Raw genomic sequence first — 26,745 nt, 5'->3', positions numbered from 1 at the left:
GAGACAGCAGAACCAGTTCATTCCACTCCACTATCCTTGCCCCACCACTCTCTCCCCATCTTCCTTTTCTGTTGGTTTTATTTCCTGAAGCTACAGCTTCTTTTTACAGAAAAGGGACTGGGAGAGAGGAAACAAAGTAAGAAAGCACTGGTCCAAAATGTGTTCCCATTTCCACATCTCCCATATATAATATTCCAGACCTTCACATATAGCTCCGCCATTATAAAATATGGGAGACGGGTGGAGCACTTCACTACCCCGAACCTATGTTTCCTCTCCTATGAAATGGGTATATCCATCTAACAGTTGTTGCAGTCAGGATTAAACAAAATATACAAGGAAAATTCTTAGTACAATGAGTAGGTACTCCATAAATTATTAATAATAAAACAATAGCAACTAACATTTATGAAGTACTAGGGAATAAGTAATCTGTTAACAGCTTTATACATGGTCTCATTTCATCCTCACATCTCTATGAAGTATACATCATCATTTTACAGATGAAGAAACTGAGGCACAGAGGTTAGGTAACCTGCCTAAGATCACAAAGCAACTAACTGTGCTTTAACAGAGGGAGTCTGACTAAAAAATGTTAATCTCCTTCTCTCTCCCAATCCATAGGACTGGCCACCAAAACACACTCTACTTCTATTTGAGGGAGGAATGAGAATCAGAATAATACTTTTTAGGTCAAGTGGCTTGATACCTTTTCCTTCTCTTCTCGCCTACATTAAGTTTGTGTGGCATTTTTACTTCCTAAGACTTGTTATGCTGTTATAAGAATGTTAATGCATTCTAAGTATCAATTATGAACAGAAATACATTCTGCCATGGAATGATATGAATGTGAAGACTTAGGGAAAAGTGAAATAAAGAAAAAATGTAAAGATTTCCCACCTCAAGAGAGTTCTTCAAGCTGGAGTGAAGTTTTAGCTGTTTGAAAACTTTTTTTTCCCTCTGTTCTCTTTCAGATTCACTTGTGCTTGTTTTATCTGTCTACAACCAGGTCTCACACTGTAAAGTATTAGGAAGGAGTACAATTCACAGTCTCAAATATGTGTCTTTCCCTCCTACAAAATGTTTCCTCTGAGGAACATTACTAGATCGCAGCTGGTCAAAATGCTAAATCTTGTCTGGGTCCTGGCCAAAATCTACAGCCACAACTCAGTGGAATAAGAATACTTAAAAAGAAGGGGAAAAAAACAACAACCCACACTTTTAAATAACATTTGATCTTCTTCTTTCTCCCCCTTGTAGCAAACTATGACCTCATGGCAGTGAGACATCTACATGGAGGTGTTTAAGTTGGTTTACAGCCATTAGAAATGTTTGAAGCTCTAGGTACTACTCTGCGCCAATAGCATGTCAACTCCGCTAAAAAGCAATAATAGTTTCTCACCTTCTTAAAGATTACCGCTTAAATAATGCAGAGCTACGACAGGGCTGCACAGAGTGCCAAAGGCAGGTTGCCAAGGCGAAGCTGAGGCAGAATTACGTCTTTTGGCAGCTGAGAAATTACAATATAAAGTTTTTTTTTTTAAAAAAAAGACAACCCATAAATTAGGCTACTAACCTCTTTGAAAATCCAGCAAAGGTTGGGATTTACCTTTCTCCTTTTTCTATCTCAGATCAAGTAGAAGCACAGAGCCTCCTTTTGGAAAAGCCAAATTGAACAGCTAGATCTTATCTCCCAGGAGGTAGCTGGGGGTTAATAGTTTTAAGCATGCAGAATCTTGGCCAAAGGCAAGCAATCTAAAGGCCTCTCACCATTACAGATAAGTGAAAGTGCTTAATCTGTGCCCTGGATGTTAACAAACACAAGAAACAAAATAAAAATAGAAACAATCTTGGCCCAAAGCACAGGCTAAAATCTGTGCCAATGGTCACTTTTCCCCTGGGCTCTGCTTAGAAGTTTTCCTGCCAAAGTCTGACTAAATAGAAACAGAGTTTAAAAAGGAATAACTGAACAAGGGAGCCTTTAGATTTTATTTAAACTGAGTTCTGATGGAGAGACGAATTTGTGAAAGAGAAAATTCCACAGGCAAAGGATAAAACAAGCAAGCTGAAGAAATCCATTTCCCCAGACTCTGTGATGTGAGGGCCTCCATGGTCCTGGGCAACAGGGCCCACCTTGGAAAAGAAAGGTCCCAGCACACGCTATGAACAGAGGCTGAAGGGGTACCCACAGCATGGAGCCCACCTGGAAGCCAGCTTGGTTCCTTCAAGGCTGAGTTCCCTGGGATTAGGGAATAGAGAGTGATCCTCCAGGGAGACAGAAGGTCCCAGGAGCTGGCAGGTCAACCACTTCACCCATCAGCTTTCCGTTTAAGAAATCATCACACAAATTTAACGTACTAAAATCACAGCCAGGCAAGGCAACAAACATTATGAGGACTGTAACATGGTCTGCAGAAACAGAAAGAGACGCCAGGAAGGATACCTGATGACCCCTCGGAGTGTCTAGACAGCACCTGAACATGGGAGTGATAAAGTGTTCATGCTGAAACTAGAAAAAAAAACAAACTACCTTTGCCAGGGAAACCAGAGGAATAGCAATGTCACAGCCCAGCCCCAGAAAGAACTTGACAGGGAATTTTAGACTTGCAGAGAGAGCTAAAGGAAGCTTTAGACTCCAGAGGCCAATGACAGAATCTATGAAATTAAGTTTTTGAAAGACACTGCTAAAGCTGAACCACCATCACATTTCTAATAAGCTCTGACATGAACCGAACCATGGGGCCTTAGTTGTTTATTTTAAAAGAAAAAAGGATAGCTCTGCCACCATTTTCAGAGATGCTGGAGGCCTTTGGAAGAAATGCTTAAATGACAGCCATCATTTAGTCACTGCTTAGAGACTGTGGGACTTCAGGGACAATGTCTCGGGAACCTTATTTTTTGTAGCCCTCTGTACTACTGCAAGAGGTGCAGTATAAACTGTATGTATATTAACAGAACATATTAAAAAATTATTTACTCCCTCACTTAAATATATAGTGAGTGTCTATGCACAAGGCACTGTGCACTAGACTCTGGGGATACAGCAGTGATTGGAAAAAGCCATGGTTCCTGCTTCTGTGGCGCTTATAAGTGGGAGAGGATAGACATTTGTCACAGAATTATAGATATAAATGCAAAATGACAACCTCTGGCACATGCTATGCAACTAACCCAGCAGAGGCCAAGATTCGAAGGGCTAGTAGACTTCTTCACCAGGTAAAGAGTGGGTGGGTGGGTGAGAGCATCGAGGCACAAGGAATAGCATATGTCAAGACCCTATGTCAAGAGAGAGAACGTTTGAGGACCCTAAAGGTCATCAAGTGAAGAGTAGCACGGCAGAAGATAAAGCTGAAGAGGAAAACAAGGTCTAGACCGTGCAGAAGCCCAGAGGACATGTTTAGCATTTTTCTCTTTATTTAAGTCATTAAAGTGTTTTAGGCTAGGGGTGTGTGTCTGTGTGTGTGTGTGTGTGTGTGTGTCTAGGGGGGTAAGGAGAGAAAGAAAGAGACTGATTAATTTGTATTTTGACAGGCACACTCTCACTGAAGCTGGAGAACAGAGTGGAGGGGTTCTGGAGCAGATGCTGGGGGACCACAGGCTGTGCAGTAGTACAGGTGAGAGATGATGGAGGCCTGGGCCAGAGTGGAAATGTATAGATACAGGCAAATAGACATATTAGGGGAAATCAGCAGAGGCTGTGAAGGTTGGATATGGGGGTAAGAGGGAAAGGGAGGAACCAGCTGGCTTCCTGGCCAGTGTAAAAGAATAGATGGAGATTCCATTTGCTGAAAACAGAGCACTGGAAGACCATGAGGCTTGTGATGGTTGGGGTGGAAGACAGGAAGAAAAAAACAAGGGCACACAGAATGTGCTGTGAAAAGGTCCATGGAGGCAATCTGAATAGAGGTCTGATATCGGAAAAGAGATCTGGGCTGAAGATTTACACTGTGCTTCCTTTCAACGTGGGTGATAATTAAAATGATAGTTGTAGATAAGATCACTGGGCAAGGGTGGTGAAGAAAAAAATCAGAGAAAAGAGGGCTGAGGACTGAGCCTGAGGAGCTCCAGTCTTTTATGATGAGGTAGAAGAAGAGGAGCCTGCAAATGAGATAAGGAGCCATCAGAGGAATGAAGAAAAATAGGGGAGGGTTATAATAATAGGATTCCTTTTCTGGAGCCACAAGATGCTAAATGATCCCTGTATAAAACATTTTATTTTTAACATAGTTATAAGAGAGGCTGTACAGGGTGATAGTTAAAGTAGAGGCCCTAAAGCTGTTCTGCCTGGGATCAAATCTTAGCTCCTCCACTTGATGGCTGTGTTACATGTAAGTTATTTAAACCTCTCTGTGCTTCAGTTTCCTCATTTGTAAGATAAGAGGGGATAATGGGCCCTAATTCACTTGACTGTTGTGAGGATTAAATGACTTAACTAAATAATCCATTCAAAATGCTTTGGAAGAGTGCCTAGTTTGCAGTAATGGTCATTTGATATTAGCTATAATGACATACTTCTTATTATCTATATACAACTGTCCACTACCAGAAGGATTATTGAACAAGCATCATATAAAATGACCTTTAACAACTCCAAAGTTGAAACAGAGCTTAAACTCAAAGATCATACTGAAGCAGCCAGTGGTAATTTCTAATTCTGCAAAGCCCTGACAGTTTGTTTTTTGTTTGTTTGTTTGTTCTTTTGGCTGCGTTGGGTTGGGTCTTTGTTGCCTCGAGCAGGCTCTCTAGTTGCAGGAAGCCGCGGCTACTCTTCCTTGTGGTGTGCGGGCTTCTCATTGTGGTGGCTTCTCTTGTTGCAGAGCATGGGCTCTAGGCACGTGGGCTTCAGAGGTTGTGGCGCATGGGCTTAGCTGCTCTGCAGCGGCATGTAGGATCTTCCTGCACCAGGGCTCTAACCCATGTCCCCTGCATTGGCAGGCGGATTCTTAACCACTGCCCCACCAGGGAAGCCCCGCCCTGACAGTTTTTGATGGGCCAAGACCATATATCTCTACAGCCTTCTTGAAACTTACTATAGTGTTTTAGATCTAGAAAAATGCTTATCTGCTGATACTTAGCACACGCTAAAGAATTCCTCCTGAAAAAGAGGCTTCTTGGAACGTGATATCTCCCGCCCATTCACTTAAGCATGATCATCTTCCAAAGCCCAATTCAAGTCCTACCTCCTTTGTTAAAGCCTTCTTCAACCATATGCCAATTTAAAGTGTGCTCTCTGAACTCTGAACTCCTTGATCAATGCTTGTAATTATATTATCCAACTGATGCTTAATATCATCACTTGTATTTCAACAAGTATTTCAGTAGATATTACTGACATCCACATTCACTGCCCTGGCAGTCTGCTAGGCACTGGGAATAAAGAGGCTTATAAGATAAGGTTTCTATCATTAAAGAGTTTCTACTCTAGTAGAGAAGACAGAGAGTTAGCCAATAACCAGAACACCATGGTGCTCTGTACACAGTATATACATTTTGTATAATGGAGGAGGGAGCCAGCAGTCACCTAGAGGACTCAGCAGAGGTGGCTCCCTTTGACTGGCACTTTGAAGCATAAGGGGGAGTCAACCAGGCTGTGTGTGTATATGTAGGGGCAGAGGGGAGTAAGAAATGAAGGGAAGGATATTTAAGTCAGAACAAAATACAATATGTGTGCAGTCCAACTGTGGAGTCAAGTCTTGTAAACAATGTATGGGAGGGACCTGGTCTTCTATTTCTTGAAATCCACTGCTCCACTTCCCAATCTAATGTAGTACAGAGTATACAGTAGATGCTAAGTGGATATATTTGTTTTATGAATAAGTGGATTTGATTAGTTGCACCCAAAAGGAATAATTTTTTTTTCTTTTGGCAATGTGTTGAGAAACAGTTGATATAAAAGTAAAAAAGAAGTAAAAAAAGAACACTACAGGGTTACTTATAACATAAAGAACAAAACTTTCTAAAGATACAGTTATAGTAAGTCTAAATGATGAACTATTATGCAGCCACTAAAATGATGCTAAAATTTTTGTAACGCCATTCGTAAAAGGCTTAAGATATGATAGACAAAAAAGCAGCATATACAACTGCGAGGACTGTGCTTCAACACTATAGCTACTAGTCACACGGTACTGAGTACCTGCAAGGTGGCCAGCTGGATTTGAGATGTGCTATAAATGTAAAATATACACTGGATTTAGACAGTTTAGTATAAAAAATGGAATGTGAAATATTTTGTTAATAGTTAAAATACTGATTACATTTTAATATTTTATTGGAATTAAATAAAAACTATAATTAAAATTAATTTACCTATTCCTTTTTACCTTTTTTCAATGTGGCTACCAGAAAATGTAAGTTTCTATATATGTGGATCAGACTGTATTTCAGGGCTGGTATAGATGACATGATCTCAACTGCATAAGAAACACATAGAAAACTGACTAACTTAACAGTGGTTTCGCTCCCTGGATTATAGGGCTATTGTTTTCCCCTCGTCTGTATATTTTTACATTTTCCAAATTTTATTCATTGATAATCAAAAGGAATGACAAGAGAGAGACAAGGCACAAATAAAAACGGAAAAAGATCTCAATTTGGTTCAAAGACTTGGTTGCTGGAGGTTGAGAAAAGCAGCCCAGGGATGCCCAAATGACTTTCTCACTGATGGAGGGTTAGCACACAAAGGATGTTGGCCAGCTGTTCTCCATCCTGACTGGGGACAGAAAAAAGCGGAAATGGGTGTTAACCGCAGAAGGGGGCCTGTAACTTAAAATATAGGGAAGAATTTCCTGAAGCGAGGGTGTTTAAACTCTGGAATGAGTTATGGAAGGAGCCTCGTCCCCCAAGGTCATTTAAAATACTATAGATACCCATATGCCTTGAGTGTTCCTGTCTGGAGGCAATGAGATGACTTGTCAAGGTTCCGTCTAAAATAGCTGTCTTAGAGTAAATAACTCCAATAAAACTTTCTTTTTCATTTATTTTTGACCAGGCTTCACTTTTCCTATTAAGGATGCCAGCCTGCAAGGAGCACTCTGAAAGGCAAGCCCATATGATACAGCTACCTTAAGTAGTGCTCTTGAGACTTCAAACACAATGTCATTTGATCTAAATTTAAAAACCAACGTCAGCTAGACAGCAGGGTTTTTAAGTCCCTCGGGGGTCACCTGCTAGAGACTAGTTCTGAATTCAGCATGAGCAAATGACGGAGGGAAGGAGAGAAGATAGATCTGCTTTTAAAAAGTAAGGCTTTAAAAAAATGTTAATGCTGGATAGGGTCTCATTTTCACAGGTGGATGGTTTGGCTTAAGAGCTGAATTATTATATCACTACTTTCTGGTTTTATAGAAAGACTGGCTCACTTGCTCTAGATTTTCATTCTTTTTAATTAGCCCATTTTCTTAACATGTGTCAAAATTCTTAGCTACTTTCTTTCTTATTCATTCGTTCATTCAAAAAAGCTTGATCGAGTTTTATTCTATTTATAAAAAGGAATAGAGAACTAGAACAGAAATAGGTCAGCAGAAATACTACCTAGAGATTTTACCACTGAAATGATATAACCTTACATAAAGCCACTAGTTGCTTCTTCCAGAGTCACATCATTAAACACTGGAGGGAATCAGAAGTACTCCAGCAAGCTGCAGAACAGCCAAGGATACTTCTCCTCAGTGTTCTCACTAAGGTCACTGAAATTCATGCGGTCTCTATAAAAATGGCATACCTGGTCCTAAAACATCAAGTAAGTTAGTGCAAAGTTGAGCGCCATCATTGTAACGGACTGTCCACTGAAGCCGGGGCTCAGGCTCTAAGTCCCACACAACAGTGAGACTGAACAACGCATGAGAATATTTTTGCAAGTCTTGTTCTTCAAAATATTTGTCTTATGTACTCATTCAGATTATAAACTAAACAACTGTCAACTAAGCAAAGGCAGGGCAAATCTAACACTTCTGAATTTTCTTTTATCTCTTGAATAGTGCTATATGCAGAGGAGACCCTTAATGAATTGTTAAATGCATGAATAATACTTAATAATATCTTGTATAGTCCTTTTTAGTTTCTAAACCACTTGGACAGACATTATCTCATTTGTTCTGTACAATTATGCTTGGGAAATATGGCTGGTGCTATTAACTCCATTAAAAAAACTGATACTCAAAAACAGTTTATGAAAATTAAATGAAAGAGCTGAAGTTGGAGCCTATGTTTTCTGATTCCCAAATTCAGTGCTCTTTCCACTGTTAATTGTGAAGTTTTACAGTCAATAAAAATTGAACTTAGAATAAAAAATTCCATGTATAAAGCAGGAAAGATGGTTTTGAAATCCTGCTTTTATCATGTCTTATTCTGAGAAAACAAAAACAAAAATGTGAAATTCAAGGAAGACAAACACTACGGGCAAACATGTTTTAAGCCAACTCATGTGCTTCCCTTAGCTTTCTTGTTTCTTAACCAATGGAGTTGAAACATATGCTCATTTTTGTTTCCTTTGGTCTTAAAGTTTTTAAATTCTTCTCAAAGTTTTATGACTCTTATGAGTTTCCTACATCTCTGAAGTAAATGGGGTACAATAAGCAACAAAGAATGTCTTCACCAGACCTGCCTGTCCTGATTTTGCAGTGTATTTTTCTGGATTTGACTTTGATGGGCTTTCCTGGAGAAGGTAATAGGTGTTAGAAATTCAGTGGCAGAGAGACAGGAGGGCTGGGGAAGGGCAGAGAAGGAAAAGAATGACCACTAACTAAGAAGAGGCAGCCTGGTATGATAAAAAGAACATGCAACTAGGAGTCAGACAACCTGGGTTTCTGGTCCCAGTTCCATCACTTATTATCATGTGATCTTGGCAAATACTTCATATTTCTAAGTCTCAGTTTTCTGACCTGTAATATAGTGATCATCATCCTTGCCCTGCCTCCTTCACAGGGTTGCTAGAAGCTTAAATAAAAACATGGAAAATTCTACAAATAAGAAACTTTTATTTTACATAACTTCTCACTAGAGGTGAGAGTTACCTAAGAAGGTAGGTACCAAAAAAAGTAGGTAGGCAAATAGATTTGTAGGGTACTTATCTCTAAGGCTTCAGAAGGGTCATATAAAGGACTTGGGGAAAAGTGGAAGGGAGATGGTGAATATTTTGTACCACTAACGTACAAGGCAGCATGAGCCATTATTAAAAATGTGACCAAGAACCATGTTCTATACCTATCTGTAAGGAGAAGACTGTAGATTTTAAGGGAAAAACAAAATACCTATAATAAAGAATGGATTTAATTTTTTAAACAGAGATAATAACTATGATTCTCTTATACTTACCATTTATTGAGTACTACTGTGTGCCAGGAAGTATGCTAAGTGTTTACGTATTTAATCTTTATATCAACTTTATCAGGTAGGCTATTATCTCCATTTTACAGAGAAATTTAAGCTGAGAGCTTAAACTTGCCTGAAGTCACAGAGACAGTGAGTGGGAGAGTTGGTATTCAAACCCGTAGTCTCTACATGCTCTTTACAACTGGGCAACGGCTTCCTACTCTGGCCTACACCCCAGTCTTCACACACCCCAATTCTCCTTGTGCACCAGGTCCACTAAATGCCATCTTCTTAGTGAAGGCTCGTCCAATTTCACCCACACTCCTCACACCAGGAAGTAAATGACATCCTCAGAATGTTCCAAATAACTTATCCACCTTTCTTCTGTACTCATACTTGCTGCTATTACATATTGTTTGTTCCTATTTCACTGCCTGCTCATTGCTGCTCAAAAGCCTAGTGGGTAAGACCTGGTGGAGAAGTGAACTTAAGCTACGGAGGGAGGACGTGTTACCTCTGCACCTGCTGAGTGAGTGAATGAATGAGGTAGGACATGAACTGGATCTTGAAGTGAGAGCGACGTTTGGAGAGGGCAGAGGCAAAAGCAGGCGATTCTAGGTGGTGGGAACTTGTCTGAGAAAAGAACTGAGGTCAGAAATGAGCGGGGCATGTCTCGAGGTCAGGTGAGCTGGGGTGAGAGAGGGTGGAGGTGCTGTCCCGGGACCTGCATGCGGGGGCCCCGTCGCACAGCCCATTCACAGCAACACAGCACATAATCTCTTCCTCTCAGTTCTAAACTTATCGTCTCACTGGCAGCCATCAAGCAGCGCCTTGGGCGTACATTCTCCCCTGACCATAATTCAGCACCAGCATCAGCTGTGCATGCGCATGTCAACTGGAATCTTGGACCACTTTGTAGTTAGTAGTAAAAGAAAGAAAAAAATGCGATGTTTAAGTGGCATGCTGGTGGCTTTTAACCAAAACATTCAAGAGTACAACCTCTGAGCTGAAATTCTGCTTTTCAAAATTGTGTTGGTTGGCAGTTACAACGAGGTTACTGATCCAAGGATGAGAAAAAGGAGACTTCTTTTGGAAAGGACTAGCATAAAGCGCTGAGAACTGTGCCCCAGGTAACTGCGTTCATGTGGAAAAGGGATAGTTTTAGGATTAATCAGGTAGATGCTTTGATATTAGATAAGAATTCTGTAATGTGAAAGAAAAAAAAATCACTTCATTAAAGGAATTTTAATCACATTGTCTTTTCTTTGAAAAGCAAAACAAAACAAGCTGTCACATAACTTTGAAGCTTTTACCATAAGGAGGAATTCAGTGACTGCACTGACCCTCAGAGCCAGTTTGAAATCCTCGACACCAAAAGAACATACGGTCCACGAGGGACCAATCTGTGAATGGTAACAATCACACAGAAACTGGAAGTGTTTTCTTTTACAAAAGATGTAAGAGGCTCCCTTAGGAGCATGAGTTTTTTTACCCTTTGCCCTAAGGAGCACGGGCTTGGGAGGTAACTCTTCAGTTCATGGCTGCTCTCAGAAATTCTGAGGTTTCCTCTGAGGCTAAAAGTGTTTGTTCCAGCTTTGTTTAGATTTGTAACCTGCAGCCTGGCTTCCACAGCGGTCTTTACTTGGATCGTAATGTAGCATGCATTTTGTGGTACTCTGCATCTGTCTCAGTAGCCTACTTTTCATTACAGCACCATGAAGTGGTACCTACTACTCCTTCAGTGTTAATGTGCTTGGTACAGCGGCTCAGAGGGGCACTACATAATGTGTGAGTTTGGGGCTTAATGGGTTACTACGTCAGTGCCAGGGGACCTAGACTCCAGTCTTATTGCCACAGGCTCATAGGTCAATCATGCTTGGAAAGTCATTTATTTATTTTCTTTTTTAAATTATTTTATTTTTGGCTGAGCTGGGTCTTCGTTGTTGCATGTGGGCTTTCTCTAGTTGTGGTGAGCGGGGGCTACTCTTCATTGCGGTGCGCGGGCTTCTCACTGCAGTGGCTTCTCTTGTTGCGGAGCACGGGCTCTAGACATGCGGGCTTCAGTAGTTGTGGCACGCGGGCTAAGTAGTTGTGGCTCGTGGGCTCTAGAGTGCAGGCTCAGTAGTTGTGGTGCACGGGCTTAGGTGCTCCGCGGCATGTGGGATCTTCCCGGACCAGGGCTTAAACCCGTGTCCCCTGCATTGGCAGGTGGATTCTTAACCACTGCACCACCAGGGAAGTCCCTGGAAAGTCATTTAATTTATCTGAACCTCAGAAATGAGAGTTGCTGGAAATGACGGTGTTTTAGGAGGGAAAGGACAGTCAGGTTGCAGTGAGGAAGCATTTTGGGTAAATTGTCTAAAGAGATCACAGAAGAAAGGGAAAGGGATCTGATCTCTAAAGTTCCAGTAATTTGTTGTGATCTTGTTTCTCACTTAAAATATTAACTTTTTTTTCCCCTAATTTTGTATTTTCAGTTTTGTATTGTTTTCTTGAAAGGGTTCCCAAATTGCGTAAGCTCTAAGTACCACAAAGCCCAGATTCTCTCTGTTCCTAAAATGAATGTGCACTCTAGCCAAGCGGTCTATTCTTTGCCAGTAAACCTCCTGTGCCTTTTCTAAAACTGTTCCCTCTGTATGAAGGGATGGATGGTGGTGGGAGAGAAGCAAGAGGGAGAGCACATTCTAGACGGAAGGACAGTGAGTGCGACGAGTCAGGAAAGAGCTTCTTCATGCTAAGAGGAGGTCAGTATAGGACTATACGTGAGAGGAGGGGGAGGGGCAGGCAGTTGGGAGACCACAGAAAAGGGTTTGGATTTTACTCTAGCCGCTGAAGCTAGGGAGTGATTAAGATATAGCTAACATTTTTAAAAGTCACTCTGGCGGCCGCGGAGAATGAACAGAGGTGGGACAGGAGTGAAATTAGGGAGACAAACTGGACTGGTGCAGTGTCTGGGTAAGAGCAGGTGGTGACTTGGACTGGGATGGTGGCAGCAGAGATAGTTGGAAGTACACTTGGCGGGTAGAGATGACATGGTTTGCTGATGAACTAGACTGGCTCAGGTAGGAGTGAAGAAAAGAAGGAGATCAAGGATGTTTCTCTGGTTTGAGCAACTGGGTAGACAGGGTGTCATTTGCTGAGCTGAAGAAGCCTGGTGAAGGACAGTTTTAGATGTTGAGGCTGAGGTGCCTGTGATACCCCAAGGGGAGGTGTCAAGCAGGTCTCTGACTACAGAGTTTGCAGGAGAGGTTTACGCTGAAAACATAACTTGGAGGGTCACAGCATACAGATGTTTTTCAAAATGGGGGCAGTGGATGAGCTCACATGAGAAGAAAGAGAGAGAAAAGGAGAATACTATGGAGATCTCCGTATCTAGTGATCAAGAAAAGGAGGACAAACAGGAAAAACAGGCAGAAAAAGTGCAGCTGAAAGGAGGAAAACCAGGGGAGGGTAGTATTGTGGAAGCCAAGAAAGGAGAATGTTTCAAGAAGGCAGGAATGGCCAGCAAGGCCAAATGCCACTAAATACAGACTAGTAGGATAAGGATGGAGAAGTGGCCGCTGGGTTTGGCAACACAGCGTTCTAGACACCTACCTAGGTAAGAGGAATTTCAGTATACTGATAGAACTGAGATCAGGCTGGAGTATGTTAAGGAGGAACTGGAAAAATGAGACATAAACAGACTCATAATCATCATAAAAATTAAGCCAGTAGCTAAAAAGCTATACTTTCCCTCTCAACAAATGAAAAACACTAGGTTTTGCAGACCTTCAAGATACAGATAATTCCTATCTTACATAAACTGTTCCAGAGAACAGAAAAGAATAATAGAAAAGAAGGGAAAGAGCCTCAATTTACTTTATGAGGCTGTTACAACCTTGTTACCAAAATCAGACAATTATTATATGAGAAAGAAAAGTTATAGGCTAGCCTCATCTCATTTACAGAGGCAGATATCCTAAAAATATTAGCAAATCATGGAATCTAATTTAAAAAATGACAGACTCAAAAACCAACTAATGGTTACCAAAGAAGAAACACGGTGGGGGAGAGATAAATCAGGAGGTTGGGATTAACAAACACACACTACTATATATAAAATAGATAACCAACAAGGACCTACTGTATAGCACAGGGAACTCTACTCAGTATTCTGTAATAACCTATATGGAAAAAGAATGAATACATGTATACATATAACTGAATCACTATGCTGTACTCCTGAAACTAACACAGCATTGTAAATCAACTATACGCCAATAAAATTTTAAAAAAAAGATACAATCTATATAGCTATACCTGTATCTATAATGGAATACTACACAGCCATAAAAAAGAATGAGATAATGCCATTTGCAGCAACATGGATAGACCTAGAAATTAGCATACTAAGTGAAGTAAGAAAGAGAAAGACAAATACCATATGACATCACTTATATGTAGAATCTGACATATGACACAAATGAACTTATCTATGAAACAAACAGACTCACAGACATAGAGAACAAACTTGTGGTTGCCAAGGGGGATGGGGGTAAGGGAGGGATGGATTGGGAGTTTGGGATTAGCAGATGCAAACTATTATATATAGAATGGATAAACAACAAGGTCCTACTGTATAGCACAGGGACTATATTCAACATCCTTTGTGATAAACCATAATGGAAAAGAATATGAAAAATAATGTGTATATATATGTATAACTGAATCACTTTGCTGTAAAGCAGAAACTAACACATTATAAATCAATTACACTTCAATAAAATAAGCTTTAAAAAAATAAAAAAGTAAATCAGCAAATTGAATCCAACAATATACAAAAAATAATTCATCACAACCAAGCAGATTATAGCCCAGGAGGCAAAGATGATTTAACACCAGAAAATGTATTACTAGTTATTAACACAGGAAAGAAGAATATAGTGTTATCTCAATAAACATAATAAGCATTTTATAAAATCCAAAATATACACATTTATGATTTTGAAAAAAGCAACTCTTAGTGAACTGGGAATAGAAAGAAACTTCCTTTTGCTAATAAATAATATCTATCCAAACTTGCAATAAACATAATACTTAATGGTGAAAAGAAGCATTCTCTTTAAAGTCAGGAATAAGACAAGGATATCCACTATTGCTGCTCCTCTTCCATAATAAAACAAAGGACAAGAAAAAGTAATAAAAGTTGTAAAAATAGGAAGAAACAACACCATCATTCACTAAAAAAGTATGATCGTACCCACAGAAAAATCCAAGAGAATCTAAGATAAACCATTGTAATTAACGTTAGCAAGGCTGCTGGATACATCCTCAAAATACAAAAATCAGTAGTAGTCCTGTATACTAGCCACAAAAAAGTTGGATGATGTAATAAAAAAATTTATAACAGCAACCAAAATGGTAAGCTACCTAGGACTAAGTATCTAATAAAAGATGTGTAAGATCTTTATGAAGAAAATTTTAAAACTTCACTGAGGTATGTTTAAAAAACAGAAAGCATATAAAAAGATACCATGTTCACAGTTAGAAAGACTCCATATCATACAGCTGTCAAATCACTCAGATACAGTTCATAAGTCCAGAAAAGCCAAAAGAGTTTTGAAGAAGGATCGTAAGTAGGAGTCTCACCTGACCAGATATCAAGAAAGTTGGGGAAATCTTCCTTTTCCCTTGCTATGAAGGAACATGATTTAAGAGTAACGCTCCTGGCCTCTCTCCATCCTCCCACTCGCTCTTAGAGGAGGAGGGCCTTTTCTAATCAGTGAATTTAGAGGGAAAAATAAAACCTGGGTATTCTTGGCCTAGCCCCATCTGGGTTCTTGGAGGAGTCGCCTGACAACCCTCTATAGTATAGTTAAGGGCCTGCCTCTGCGGGGAAAGCCTGAGGTTCTCCAGTTCACATCGTGATTGCAAAAGTAAGTTCAATTTTGAGTGATGTCTTTGCAAGCCCTTTTATTATAGATCTAAAGCCACTTGGAAAATGCAGCTTTATCAGTAATAAAACTGACATTTTGATTCCTATTAGTCTGTCTCTTGTATCTCCCCTCTCAAGTGGTTCCAAATGTCAGAGGGAAGAGAGATGCTCAAACCTCAATAAGACTTATAGAAATTACACCTTATATTAATTAAAAATGTGGTACTAGTCTATAGATAGACAATAAAACGATGAAGCAGAATAGGGAGCCTGGAAACAGATCTGTGTGTAAGTGTGAACTTGATGCATGAAAGAGACGGCATTATCAACAGTGGACAAAAGATAGTCTTCAATAAATGACACTGGGACAATTTGCTGTCTGTACTGAACAAGATTCATTTTAGTTGATTAATCGGGTGGTGCTGTGAGTTGCCTCTTTTTTTGATCATTTTAAGTTATTTACCATGTGTGTTATAAAACCTTTCATGAATTATATACCTTGTTTCCAACTAGATGACAAATCCCTTGAAGGTAGGGCTTGAGCCTTATACTTCTTGTTACCTCCAGAGTACCTATCACGGAACTTTACACTGACAATGTTAAATGCATGCCTGCTAGCTCACTTTTTAAATTATTATTATCATCATTACTATTATTGTTTTACATTAAAACTCAGTTCCTAGACCTCATTCCTCAGGGCATACAGGTCCATATCAACACGAATTTTTTATAATTATTTTGATATTCTGAGTAGAATTTTTTAAACAATTGTGTATTTGCTTAACAGAAGTCCTATCTAAAGTCAGACATCCAGAATTTGCATTTTGAAGATCATGAGACAAAAACAGAAAACGTCAAAGGTAAATTCATAGATGTCACTTTCTTGTTATCCTCAAGGCCTATCTTGATGGCACAGAAGAAATTGAAACTATTCTTGTACTTTCCTCCCCACAAATTATTTTTCCACCTACCATCTCACTTCATCCTCACCACAAACCAGTGAGATGAGCAGAGCAGGGATTATAGATGAGGAAATACGTTTCAGAGAGGCAGGAGTTTAAATTCACACAGCAAATCAGAAAATTGAAATGGCAAGGTTACATGGATAACTTATTTGAGGTCTTTAAAATAGGTTGTTACACTGTGATAAAGGTTGAACAATTTGGCTTGAATAAAGGAATCTCAAAACTTAAAAAACAAAAATTCACATAGGAAATCAAAAAAGATCTGGGATCAGAAGCCAGTGCTCTTTAGAAGAAACCGTGCTGTTCCCAGTTGTCTAACTAAAGGCCTGATATGAATTCACGTGATTTTGTAAGTCATTGCCCATCATCCAAGGATTCGAATTACTAAATGACTTGAGCCAACAGCTTTCCATTTACTTAAGTCGAACGAATCATCTAATGTTTTCTTTGCATCACTTTCCCTCTCCCCTTGTCTTTGGAAGAGGGTCATGTCCATCCTGACAAAGCACTTTTAGGCAGCAGCTTGCCCTTATGGCACAATAGGCACTGACATCACATGTGAGAAACGTTCCTGTATGTGTGTGCCTCTTGGTCTCAGACTAGGTCCTGACAGCCTGACCTATCCCTTGTGTGCTTTCTTCCCTTCACTCTCACAACCACTGATCCTGATGCTTATTCTGTCCTTCGTTTGTTCTTTGGAAAAGTCCTGGGGGCTCCATGTCCCCCTTTTACGAATCACATGGCTATCCTCTAGTCTCTGCTTCAGCCAAGCTCTCAAGGATTCCTTGTCCCGCCAACCTTCCCATGTCCAAACAGCACCCCTTTGAACTCACCCCCCTTCGTGGGTGCTTCGCCCTCTTAGCCAGACTGGAGCTTAGACCTACACAAGTATGATGGCTGCCTTTCCTTTTCTTCAGATATCTTATTACAGAAGAAAACCCAGAAGGAAGGTGTGGAGCGATGTGGAAGTCAGGCAAGTTTCTCAGGATTATTATCCACATTGCAGTTTCTGGGTATGAGAGATAAAGGTACTCACCACCTGACCATTAGTCCGTGCTCCATGAAGTTTTTCAGGTTAGGGAGGGTTTGCCTCAAGTCTGGGGTCCCTAGTCCATGTTGATATCTTAGCTGCAAAGGTGGAAAAACAGAATTAAAAGAAATTTTCGCAGATACTAGGCAATGCTTCCCAAACATGATTCACTAAACAAGTCCCTCTCCCCCCCGCACCCCATTTTAAACGCTGAAAGAGGAAATGTGAGTGTATGATCCCAACATCATCAACCTCACTTTTTGGATGGTGTTTAAAGGTAGCCTCCTCGTTTCCTGCTCCCTTGCCCTCTAACGTTGGAGAAGACTAAGAACCACCAACTGTGGAATCAGGATTATTTCCAAGACCCCTGTAGAGTTTGCTAACATCAACCCCAGGGACATATACCATAAAACCAGTATTTCATTTTAGGTACTGAAGGTTGGTATTACACACTCTGAGCACACTCAGCCCTTTTTACACTGACCCTTTTCCCTTTGTAGAATCAAGAACAAGGGTCATGTCGTATCCATCTCTGATCCCCAAATGTCTGACACAGTGCTAGTGCTCAGTCAATGCTTATTAAACAAACAGCAAGTCACTTTTGACAGAGGCTGTGCTTTATGTTATTTCTCTTGTGCCTCTAACTTTCCTCTTTCTCTAGGACCAGAGTAGAGAGCTATAGAGCTAGTATGAGGAAACTATGGCCTGTGGGTAAGATCTGCTCTTAGCTTTACTTATTTCTGCTAGAGGCTGATTTTCTAAAATTATGTGTCCTTCTATGTGCCTTGGGTAACCTACTAAATGGTTTTAATGTCTGTTCCCGTCTCCTCTCATTTTGTCTCTGAAGACTGTTTGCTTCCTTCACTAAACATAATAGAGACCCGAGGTAAGTATATGTGCATATTCATACACACGCTCACACACACAGCATCAAATACACAGTAAGTGTACAACACAGCCCTGTAGAAATGTATTTTTCAAATGACATAATATATATGAAGAAAGGACTCTGTAAACTGCATACTGATGTACAGATATGAAGGGTCATCTGTATTGAAGTTTTACTTTTCTAGCACCTAATTTAAAAGTGGCTAAGTTAAACTTTTAAATATTTTCCTCTTTTTAAAAAAAATGAAACCACTATCAACAGAAAAAGTAAGTTTTCTTTTGTTTGTATCTAGTACTCTATTGACTTTTCACTTAAGTGTGAGTGACATTTAACAGAGAAAGAGTTCACTCTCACTACACTGAACTTTAGAAAGAAACCCCCAAACCTAATCAGGTCCCTTGAATGGTCTGAATACACACATAAAATAAGGAGGCAGAAACACAGAATGTTAAAGCTAAAAGGTATCTTGAATATTATTTAAGCTAATCCTTTTCTTGTGCAGATGGGAAAACTGAAGCCGAGAAAAAGAGCAAGGGAATTCTCCAAAGCCACATGTTTCAATGGCAAAGACATTATTAGCCAGAGTCTCCTTTTCACAACCATGCCACTACACCAGCTACCCGAAAGTCCAAGAGGAAAATTGGTTGATAAAAAACCAAAACACCAAAATCTTGAGAGGACAAAGGGAAAACATTCTTTTCCTTTTCCAAAGCTAGCTTGGTGACCTAAATCACCTCCTGAGATTTGCTGACCTTGAATTATGAGATCTCCTCCATATTAAATGACATCATTTCTTATATTAATATAAAAGCATTTTTTCCACACATTGATAAAATGGCTGACATCCCAATATGACATTCCTGAATTCATTGTTTCAATAAAAAAGTGAAATTGTTTACACATGGCATGAAAATCTCACCTGTGATTCGTACTGAAAAATATTAAATATCAAAAAAAATAAAATGACCCCATACTAAAATAACACTAAGCTATGTGTCCCTGAGCCAGTACGTGGTCAATTGCCTGCCCCAGGCTCCATAATCCAAGGTGGGTGTTGAATTCTTTTCAGAGACCACAGTGAAAATTTCTCTCCAAGTCTGATTTCAACTAAAAAAGGGAACTGTGGGAATTTCAAGCCTCCACCCAAGTCTTAACTCTTCATTTGTTGTATAGCATTATTATCTTTATCATAGACTCTTGGGATATCTAGCTTAAAGAGATCATGGAGATTATCTTTTCCAACCTCCATCCTTTCATAAATGAAGAAACTAAGACTCAGTAAGACAAGTGTCCTGCCCAAGGTCTCAAAGCTGATAAGGGCCAAAGCCAAGGCTAGAACCTCTCAATAACAACTCTGAATTCTTTCTATCATGTAGCCCTCTTAACTTTCAACATACAGAACTAAAATAGAAATTCATACATAATAAGAATATATTAAAATTTTAAAATAAAGTACACGTACTGTTTTAAGTCTAACCTACTGAAAGGCTTACAATGAAAAAGCAGCAGTTCTTTGCTCTTCAGTAGCAACCACTTTTAGTTGTTTCTTCTTTACCTTCACATTTCTAAATAATACACATATTAATATTTCTTACTCTTTCCCCCTCGTTTAGACATCATCTACTATGTTCGTGCTATGTAAAATGAGAATTTAGCTCTTAGCACGTTTTATCTCCTTATCCCCATACATTACCTACTGACTTCTTATTAAATATGAGGATTTAACTCTCCACTCTCCCAAATATACTTCTCATCCTCTCAAGCTATTCAATTATTTTTGAATATAACATTTTTTGTTAAATCAATATTTAGTGTTTACCTTATACCTACAATAATACTGCTCACTGCTAAGCCATATAGTGTACTATTCCTTTTTTGACCTTTTGTTTGTTTTTCCTGAAGTGATAATTGCCGTTTTCCCCACTTGTTGAGTACCTACCTTGTGGATAGTACTACTTGTTGAGTATCCACGTACCTATCACTAGATTTTCCCCCAATTAGGACAAAACCTTAAATCCTTCCCAATCTGATTAAAGACACCATATAATCTATCAAGCCCATTTCCCCCCTTGGAGATTGTTTCCTGAAGCACCCTTCTCTCTGCTCCAATCTGAACAGGCTGCTCTCTAGGCTGGTTCCATTGTTACCTTCCTGGAGCTTTCTTTCACCATAATCCTGGAAATTCTGTTTACAGTCATCCCCCTGTATCCCCAGGGGATCAGCTCCAGGAGCCCCTGCAGACACCAAACTCTGTGGATGTTTAAGTCCCTCATATAAAATGGTGTTGAATGCACAATGAACATAGTCAACCCTCCACATCCAGGGTTTTGCATCAGTGGATACAGAGGGCCAGCGGTACTTCTGTGCTGAGGCTCTTGTTTCCTAGATCTCATCACTTCTTTCTTGATTTACTGTCTCATTTTGGTGGAGCATATTCTGTAACAGCTTTCTGGGAAAGGGCCACATGAGAGGTATCTTTTTTAACACCTTGAATATTTAAAAATACCTTTATTCCATTCTCACACTTGAATGATAGTTTCCTTGCATATAAAATTCAAGACAAATGATTTTCCCTTTGGAATTTCTGAAGTATTGTTTCACTGTCATTTAACTTTGCATATAGCAACTGAGAAACCAGATAACATTCTGATTCCTGATCCTTTGTGTGTGAGCTGATTCCTGTCTCTGGAAGCTTTTAGGATTTTATTCTTTAACCTCAGTATTCAGAAATTTCACAGTGATAAGCTTTTGTTTGGGTCTTTTTTTCTTCACTGTTTTGATCTCACTTCAGTGAGTCCTTTGTTCTTGTTTTATTTCCTTCCAGTTTTATTGAGATATAACTGACATACGGCTCTGTATAAGTTAAAGGTGTACTGCATAATGATTTGACTTACATACATCATGAAATGATTACCACAATAAGTTTAGAGAACATCCATCATGTCATATAGACACAAAATTAAAGAAAAAAAATATTTTTTCCTTGTGATGGGGACTCTTAAAATTTACTCTCTTAACTTTCATATATAACACACAACAGTGTTAATTATATTAATCATGGTATATATTACATCCCTAGTGCTTACTTATCTTATGACTGGAAGTTTGTACCTTTTGACTACCTTCACCCAATTCCCACCCTCCCATCTCACCCCTACCTCTAGTAACCAGAAATCTGATCTCTCTTTCTATGAGTTTGTGTTTGAAGTATAACTGACCTACAACACTATGTTAGTTCCTGGCGCAAAACACAGTGATTCGATTATTTCTATACATTACAAAGTGATCACCACAATGTCTGGTTACCATCTGTCACCATACAAAGATATTACACTATCACTAACTATATTCCCCACACTGTACATGTCATCCTTGTGGCTCATCTGTTTTGCAACTGAAAGTTTGTATCTCTTAATTACCCTCACCTACTTCACTCCTTCCCCCACATACTGGCCTTCCTCTGGCAACCACCTGTTTGTTCTTTGTAGCTCTGACTCTATTTCTGTTTTGTTATGTTTGTTCATTTGTTTTTTTTTTTAGATTCCACATATAAGTGAAATCATATAGTATTTGTCTTTCGCTGTCTGACTTATTTCACTTAGCATAATACCCTCTAGGTCTATCCATGTTACTGCAAATGGCAAGATTTTGTTCTCTTTTATGGCTGAGTAATATTCCAGTGTATGTGTGTGTGCACGTGCATGCACGTGTATGCCCCACATCGTCTTTATCCATTCATCTATTGATGGGCACTTAGGTTGCTTCCATATCTTAGCTATTGTGAATAACGCAGCAATGAACATAGGGGTGCATACATCTTTTCAAATTAGTGTTTTTGTTTTCTTTGGAAAAATACCAGACTTGGAATTGCTGGATTGTGTGGTAGTTCTATTTTTCATTTTTTGAAGAGCCTCCATACTGTTTTCCATAGTGGTTGCACCAACAGTGCACAAGGGTTCCCTTTCTCCACATCCTTGTCAACACTTGTTATTTCTTGTCTTTTTAATAACAGCCATTCTGACAGGTGTGAGATGATATCTCATTGTGGTTTGGATTTGCATTTCCCTGGTGGTTAGTGATGTTGAGCATCTTTTCATGTGTCTATGGGCCATCTCTGTGTCTTCTTTGGGAAAATGTCTATTCAGGTCCTCTGTCCATTTTTTAATCTGGTTGGTTGTTTTTCTGATTTTGAGTTGTCTGAGTTATTTGTATATTTTGGATACTAACTCCTTATCAGATATATCGCTTGCAAATATCTTCTCCCATTCAGTAGGCAGCCTTTTCATTTTGTTGATAGTTTCCTTTGTTGTGCAAAATATTTTTAGTCTGATGTAGGCCCATTTGTTTATTTTGCCTTTGTGTACCTTGCTAGTGAGTCCGTTCAGTATAAAACTCTTATCCTCTAATTCCGATTATTTTCTATTATCATTATTATTGTTGTTTTCTTTTTTTGTCTCCTCCATTTTCTGTTACTTTTGGGTTTCTTTCTTTCTTTTTCTGTTTGTTTCAGACTTTAAAATAAAATAGAGGCTTTCTTTAATGTGCAGTAATCTTTGGTTGTCAATTCTTCTTTATGAATGAGACTTTAAAAAGCTGATCGGACAGTCTGTGTATTGACAGTGCTTGCTGACTGGGGACTTCACTGCAGAATGAGTGGGTGAGCCCTTTCTGTGGGGGACATGCCAATCCAGCAGCTATCATTGCTCGGACTGTTTTTTTCCAGAGAGCATCCTCCAACCTTCTGCCTAGGGGTATAATCTGGATCCCATTTTGGGAGTTAAGCAGGAAAAAGCAGTTGGGGAATTCAGTGTTGGTATGTAGGACTTTCACTGAATCCCCTTGTTTTTAGTAAGGCGTCTTACTTCTTGCCCCAGTATACCAGGCAGTTCAGAGTCCAAAGCTTCTTGGGTTTGATTTTCTTCAGAAAGTAAACCTCCAGTCTCCCACTGGGGTGTGTGCTGGGGTAGTTGCTTGGCTATGCAGAGTGGTGAGTGAACTGGGAGTCTTAATTCTCTTTCTATAGACTTTCAACTAATCCTCCTGTTCTTAGACTTCTTCCTTACCCTACACACTATGAGGTACTCGATAACTCCAAATCCTAAGATCTTCTGGAGTTCTATGGCTAGAACTACATTGCTTCTTGAAGGCTTTAGGTTTTAGTTTTTTCCATTCTGCCAACTCAGTTTATCACTCATTTATTTGCTTGTGATCTTCTAAAATGTTGTCGACTCTATTACCTGCTCTTGTCTCTTCTGTTCTTTTCATCCTTGTGTGTTTACAATTTTAAACTATTTTATCTTTATTAGTAGCATTTCACTAGGGAGCTGACATAAATGAGTATATTCAATTTGCTTATCATGAAGTCCCCTATATATATACATACATATATATATATATATATATATATATATATATATATATATATATATATATATATAAAATAGCTTTCCAGTATTGGCTAACAATGGTTTATTCAGAACTCACCACTCTGGCAGACAGCTCTCTTTCCTGTCTCCCAGTCTCCCTCTAGGCATCCTACATCTGGTCATATTCTTTTTTTTTTCGAATTTTATTTTATTTTTTTATATAGCAGGTTCTTATTAGTCATCTGTTTTATACACATCAGTGTATAATGTCAATCCCAATCTCCCAGTTCAGCACACACCCACCGCCACCCCCCACCGCTTTCCCCCCTTGGTGTCCATACGTTTGTTCTCTACTTCTGTGTCTCAATTTCTGCCCTGCAAACTGGTTCATCTATACCATTTTCCTAGGTTCCACATATATGCGTTAATATATGATATTTGTTCTTCTCTCTCTGACTTACTTCACTCTGTATGACAGTCTCTAGACCATCCACGTCTCTACAAATGACCTAATTTTGTTCCTATTCATGGCTGAGTAATATTCCATTGTATATATGTACCACTTCTTCTTTATCCATTTGTCTGTCGATGGGCATTTAAGTTGCTTCCATGACCTGGCTATTGTAAATAGCGCTGCAATGAACATTGGGGTGCATGTGTCTTTTTGAATTATGGTTTTCCCTGGGCATATGCCCAATAGTGGGATTGCTGGATCGTATGGTAGTTCTATTTTTAGTTTTCTTTCTTTTTTTTTTTTTCCCCCCAGAACGCGGACCTCTCACTGTTGTGGCCTCTCCCGTTGCGGAGCACAGGCTCCGGACGCGCAGGCTCAGCGGCCATGGCTCACGGGCCTAGCCACTCAACGGCATGTGGGATCTTCCCGGACCGGGGCACAAGCCCGTGTCCCCTGCATTGGCAGGCGGACTCTCAACCACTGCACCACCAGGGAAGCCCTATTTTTAGTTTTTTGAGGAACCTCCATACTGTTCTCCATAGTGGCTGTATCAATTTACATTCCCACCAACAGTGCAAGAGGGTTCCCTTTTCTCCACACCCTCTCCAGCATTTGTTGTTTGTAGATTTTCTGAAGATGCCCATTCTAACTGGTGTGAGGTGATACCTCATAGTAGCTTTGATTTGCATTTCTTTAATAATTAGTGATGTTGAACAGCTTTTCACCTGCTTCTTGGCCATCTGTATGTCTTCTTTGGAGAAATGTCTATTTAGGTCTTCTGCCCATTTTTGGATCGGGTTGTTTGAGTATTGAGCTGCATGAGCTGTTTATATATTTTGGAGATTAATCCTTTGTCCGTTGATTTGTTTGCAAATATTTTCTCCCATTCTGAGGGTTGTCTTTTCATCTTGTTTGTAGTTTCCCTTTGCTTTGCAAAAGCGTTTAAATTTCATTAGGTCCCATATGTTTATTTTTGTTTTATTTCCATTGCTCTAGGAGGTGGATCAAAAAAGATCTTGCTGTGATTTATGTCAAAGAGTGTTCTTCCTATGTTTTCCTCTAAGAGTTTGATAGTGTCCGGACTTACATTTAGGTCTCTAATCCATTTTGAGTTTATTTTTGTGTGTGGTGTTAGGGAGTGTTCTAATTTCATTCTTTTACATGTAGCTGTCCAGTTTTCCCAGCACCACTTATTGAAGAGACTGTCTTTTCTCCATTGTATATCCTTGCCTCCTTTGTCATAGATTAGTAGACCATAGCTGCATGGGTTTATCTCTGGGCTTTCTATCCTGTTCTATTGATCTATATTTCTGTTTTTGTGCCAGTACCATATTGTCTTGATTACTGTATCTTTGTAGTATAGTCTGAAGTCAGGGAGTCTGATTCCTCCAGCTCCATTTTTTTCCCTCAAGACTGCTTTGGCTATTCGGGGTCTTTTGTGTCTCCACACAAATTTTAAGATTTTTTTGTCCTAGTTCTGTAAAAAATGCCATTGGTTAATTTGATAGGGATTGCATTGAATCTGCAGATTGCTTTGGGTACTATAGTCATTTTCACAATATTGATTCTTCCAATCCAAGAACATGGTTTATCTCTCCATCTGTTGGTTTCATCTTTAATTTCTTTCAACAGTGTCTTATAGTTTTCTGCATACAGGTCTTTTGTCTCCCTGGGTAGTTTTATTCCTAGGTATTTTATTCTTTTTGTTGCAATGGTAAATGGGAGTGTTTCCTTAATTTCCCTTTCATATTTTTCATCATTAGTGTATAGGAATGCAAGAGATTTCTATGCATTAATTTTGTATCCTGAAACTTTACCAAATTCATTGATTAGCTCTAGTAGTTTCCTGGTGGCATCTTTAGGATTCTCTATGTATAGTATCATGTCATCTGCAAACATTGACAGTTTTACTTCTTCTTTTCCAATTTGTATTCCTTTTATTTCTTTTTCCTCTCTGATCGCCGTGGCTAGGACTTCCGAAACTATGTCGAATAATAGTGATGAGAGTGGACATCCTTGTCTTGTTCCTGATCTTAGAGGAAATGCTTTCAGTTTTTCACCATTGAGAATGACGTTTGCTGTGGATTTGTCATATATGGCCTTTACTGTGTTGAGGTAAGTTCCCTCTATGTCCACTTTCTGGAGAGTTTTTATCATAAATCGGTGTTGAATTTTGTCAAAAGCACTTTCTGCATCTTGAGATGATCATATGGTTCTTCTTATTCAATTTGTTAATATGGTGTATCACATTGATTGATTTGCGTATACTGAAGAATCCTTGCATCCCTGGGATAAATCCCACTTGATCATGGTGTATGATCCTTTTAATGTGTTGCTGCATTCTGTTTGCTAGTATTTTGTTGAGGACTTTTGCATCTATATTCATCAGTGATATTGGTAAGTTTCTTTTTTTGTAGTATCTTTGTCTGGTTTTGGTATCAGGGTGATGGTGGCCTCATAGAATGAGTTTGGGAGTGTTCCTTCCTCTGCAATTTTTGGGAAGAGTTTCAGAAGGATGGGTGTTAGCTCTTCTCTAAATGTTTGATAGAATTCACCTGTGAAGCCATTTGGTCCTGGGCTTTGGTTTGCTGGAAGATTTTTAATCACGGTTTCAATCTCATTCTTTGTGATTGGTCTGTTCATATTTTCTATTTCTTCTTGGTTCAGTCTTGGAAGGTTATACCTTTCTAAGAATTTGTCCGTTTCTTCCAGGTTGTCCATTTTATTGGCATAGAGTTGCTTGTAGTACTCTCTTAGGATGCTTTGCATTTCTGCGGTGTCTATTGTAACTTCTCTTTTTTCATTTCTAATTTTA

At 39.3% G+C, this 26,745-nt stretch overlaps 1 protein-coding gene across 3 annotated transcripts in view; it reads right to left on the bottom strand.

Moving 5' to 3' along the window:
- UVRAG (UV radiation resistance associated) overlaps positions 1 to 26,745 on the bottom strand; it is a 323,849-nt gene that overhangs the window by 12,181 nt on the left and 284,923 nt on the right. For all 3 annotated transcript variants that reach the window (XM_022593856.2, XM_022593855.2, XM_089915322.1), the window contains one exon: positions 17,228 to 17,319. In XM_022593856.2, coding sequence (XP_022449564.1) covers positions 17,228 to 17,319 — 92 coding nt within the window. The remainder of the gene's footprint in view (positions 1 to 17,227; positions 17,320 to 26,745) is intronic.

This window comes from Delphinapterus leucas, chromosome 7 (genome assembly GCF_059928025.1).
Source record: "Delphinapterus leucas isolate spDelLeu-1000000601 "Yukka" chromosome 7, BTC_Dleu_Yukka2, whole genome shotgun sequence".
In the NCBI taxonomy this organism is placed as follows: Eukaryota; Metazoa; Chordata; class Mammalia; order Artiodactyla; family Monodontidae; genus Delphinapterus; species Delphinapterus leucas.
Note: the sequence above shows the minus strand (reverse complement) of the source record. Positions and strands in the feature narration are given on the sequence as shown.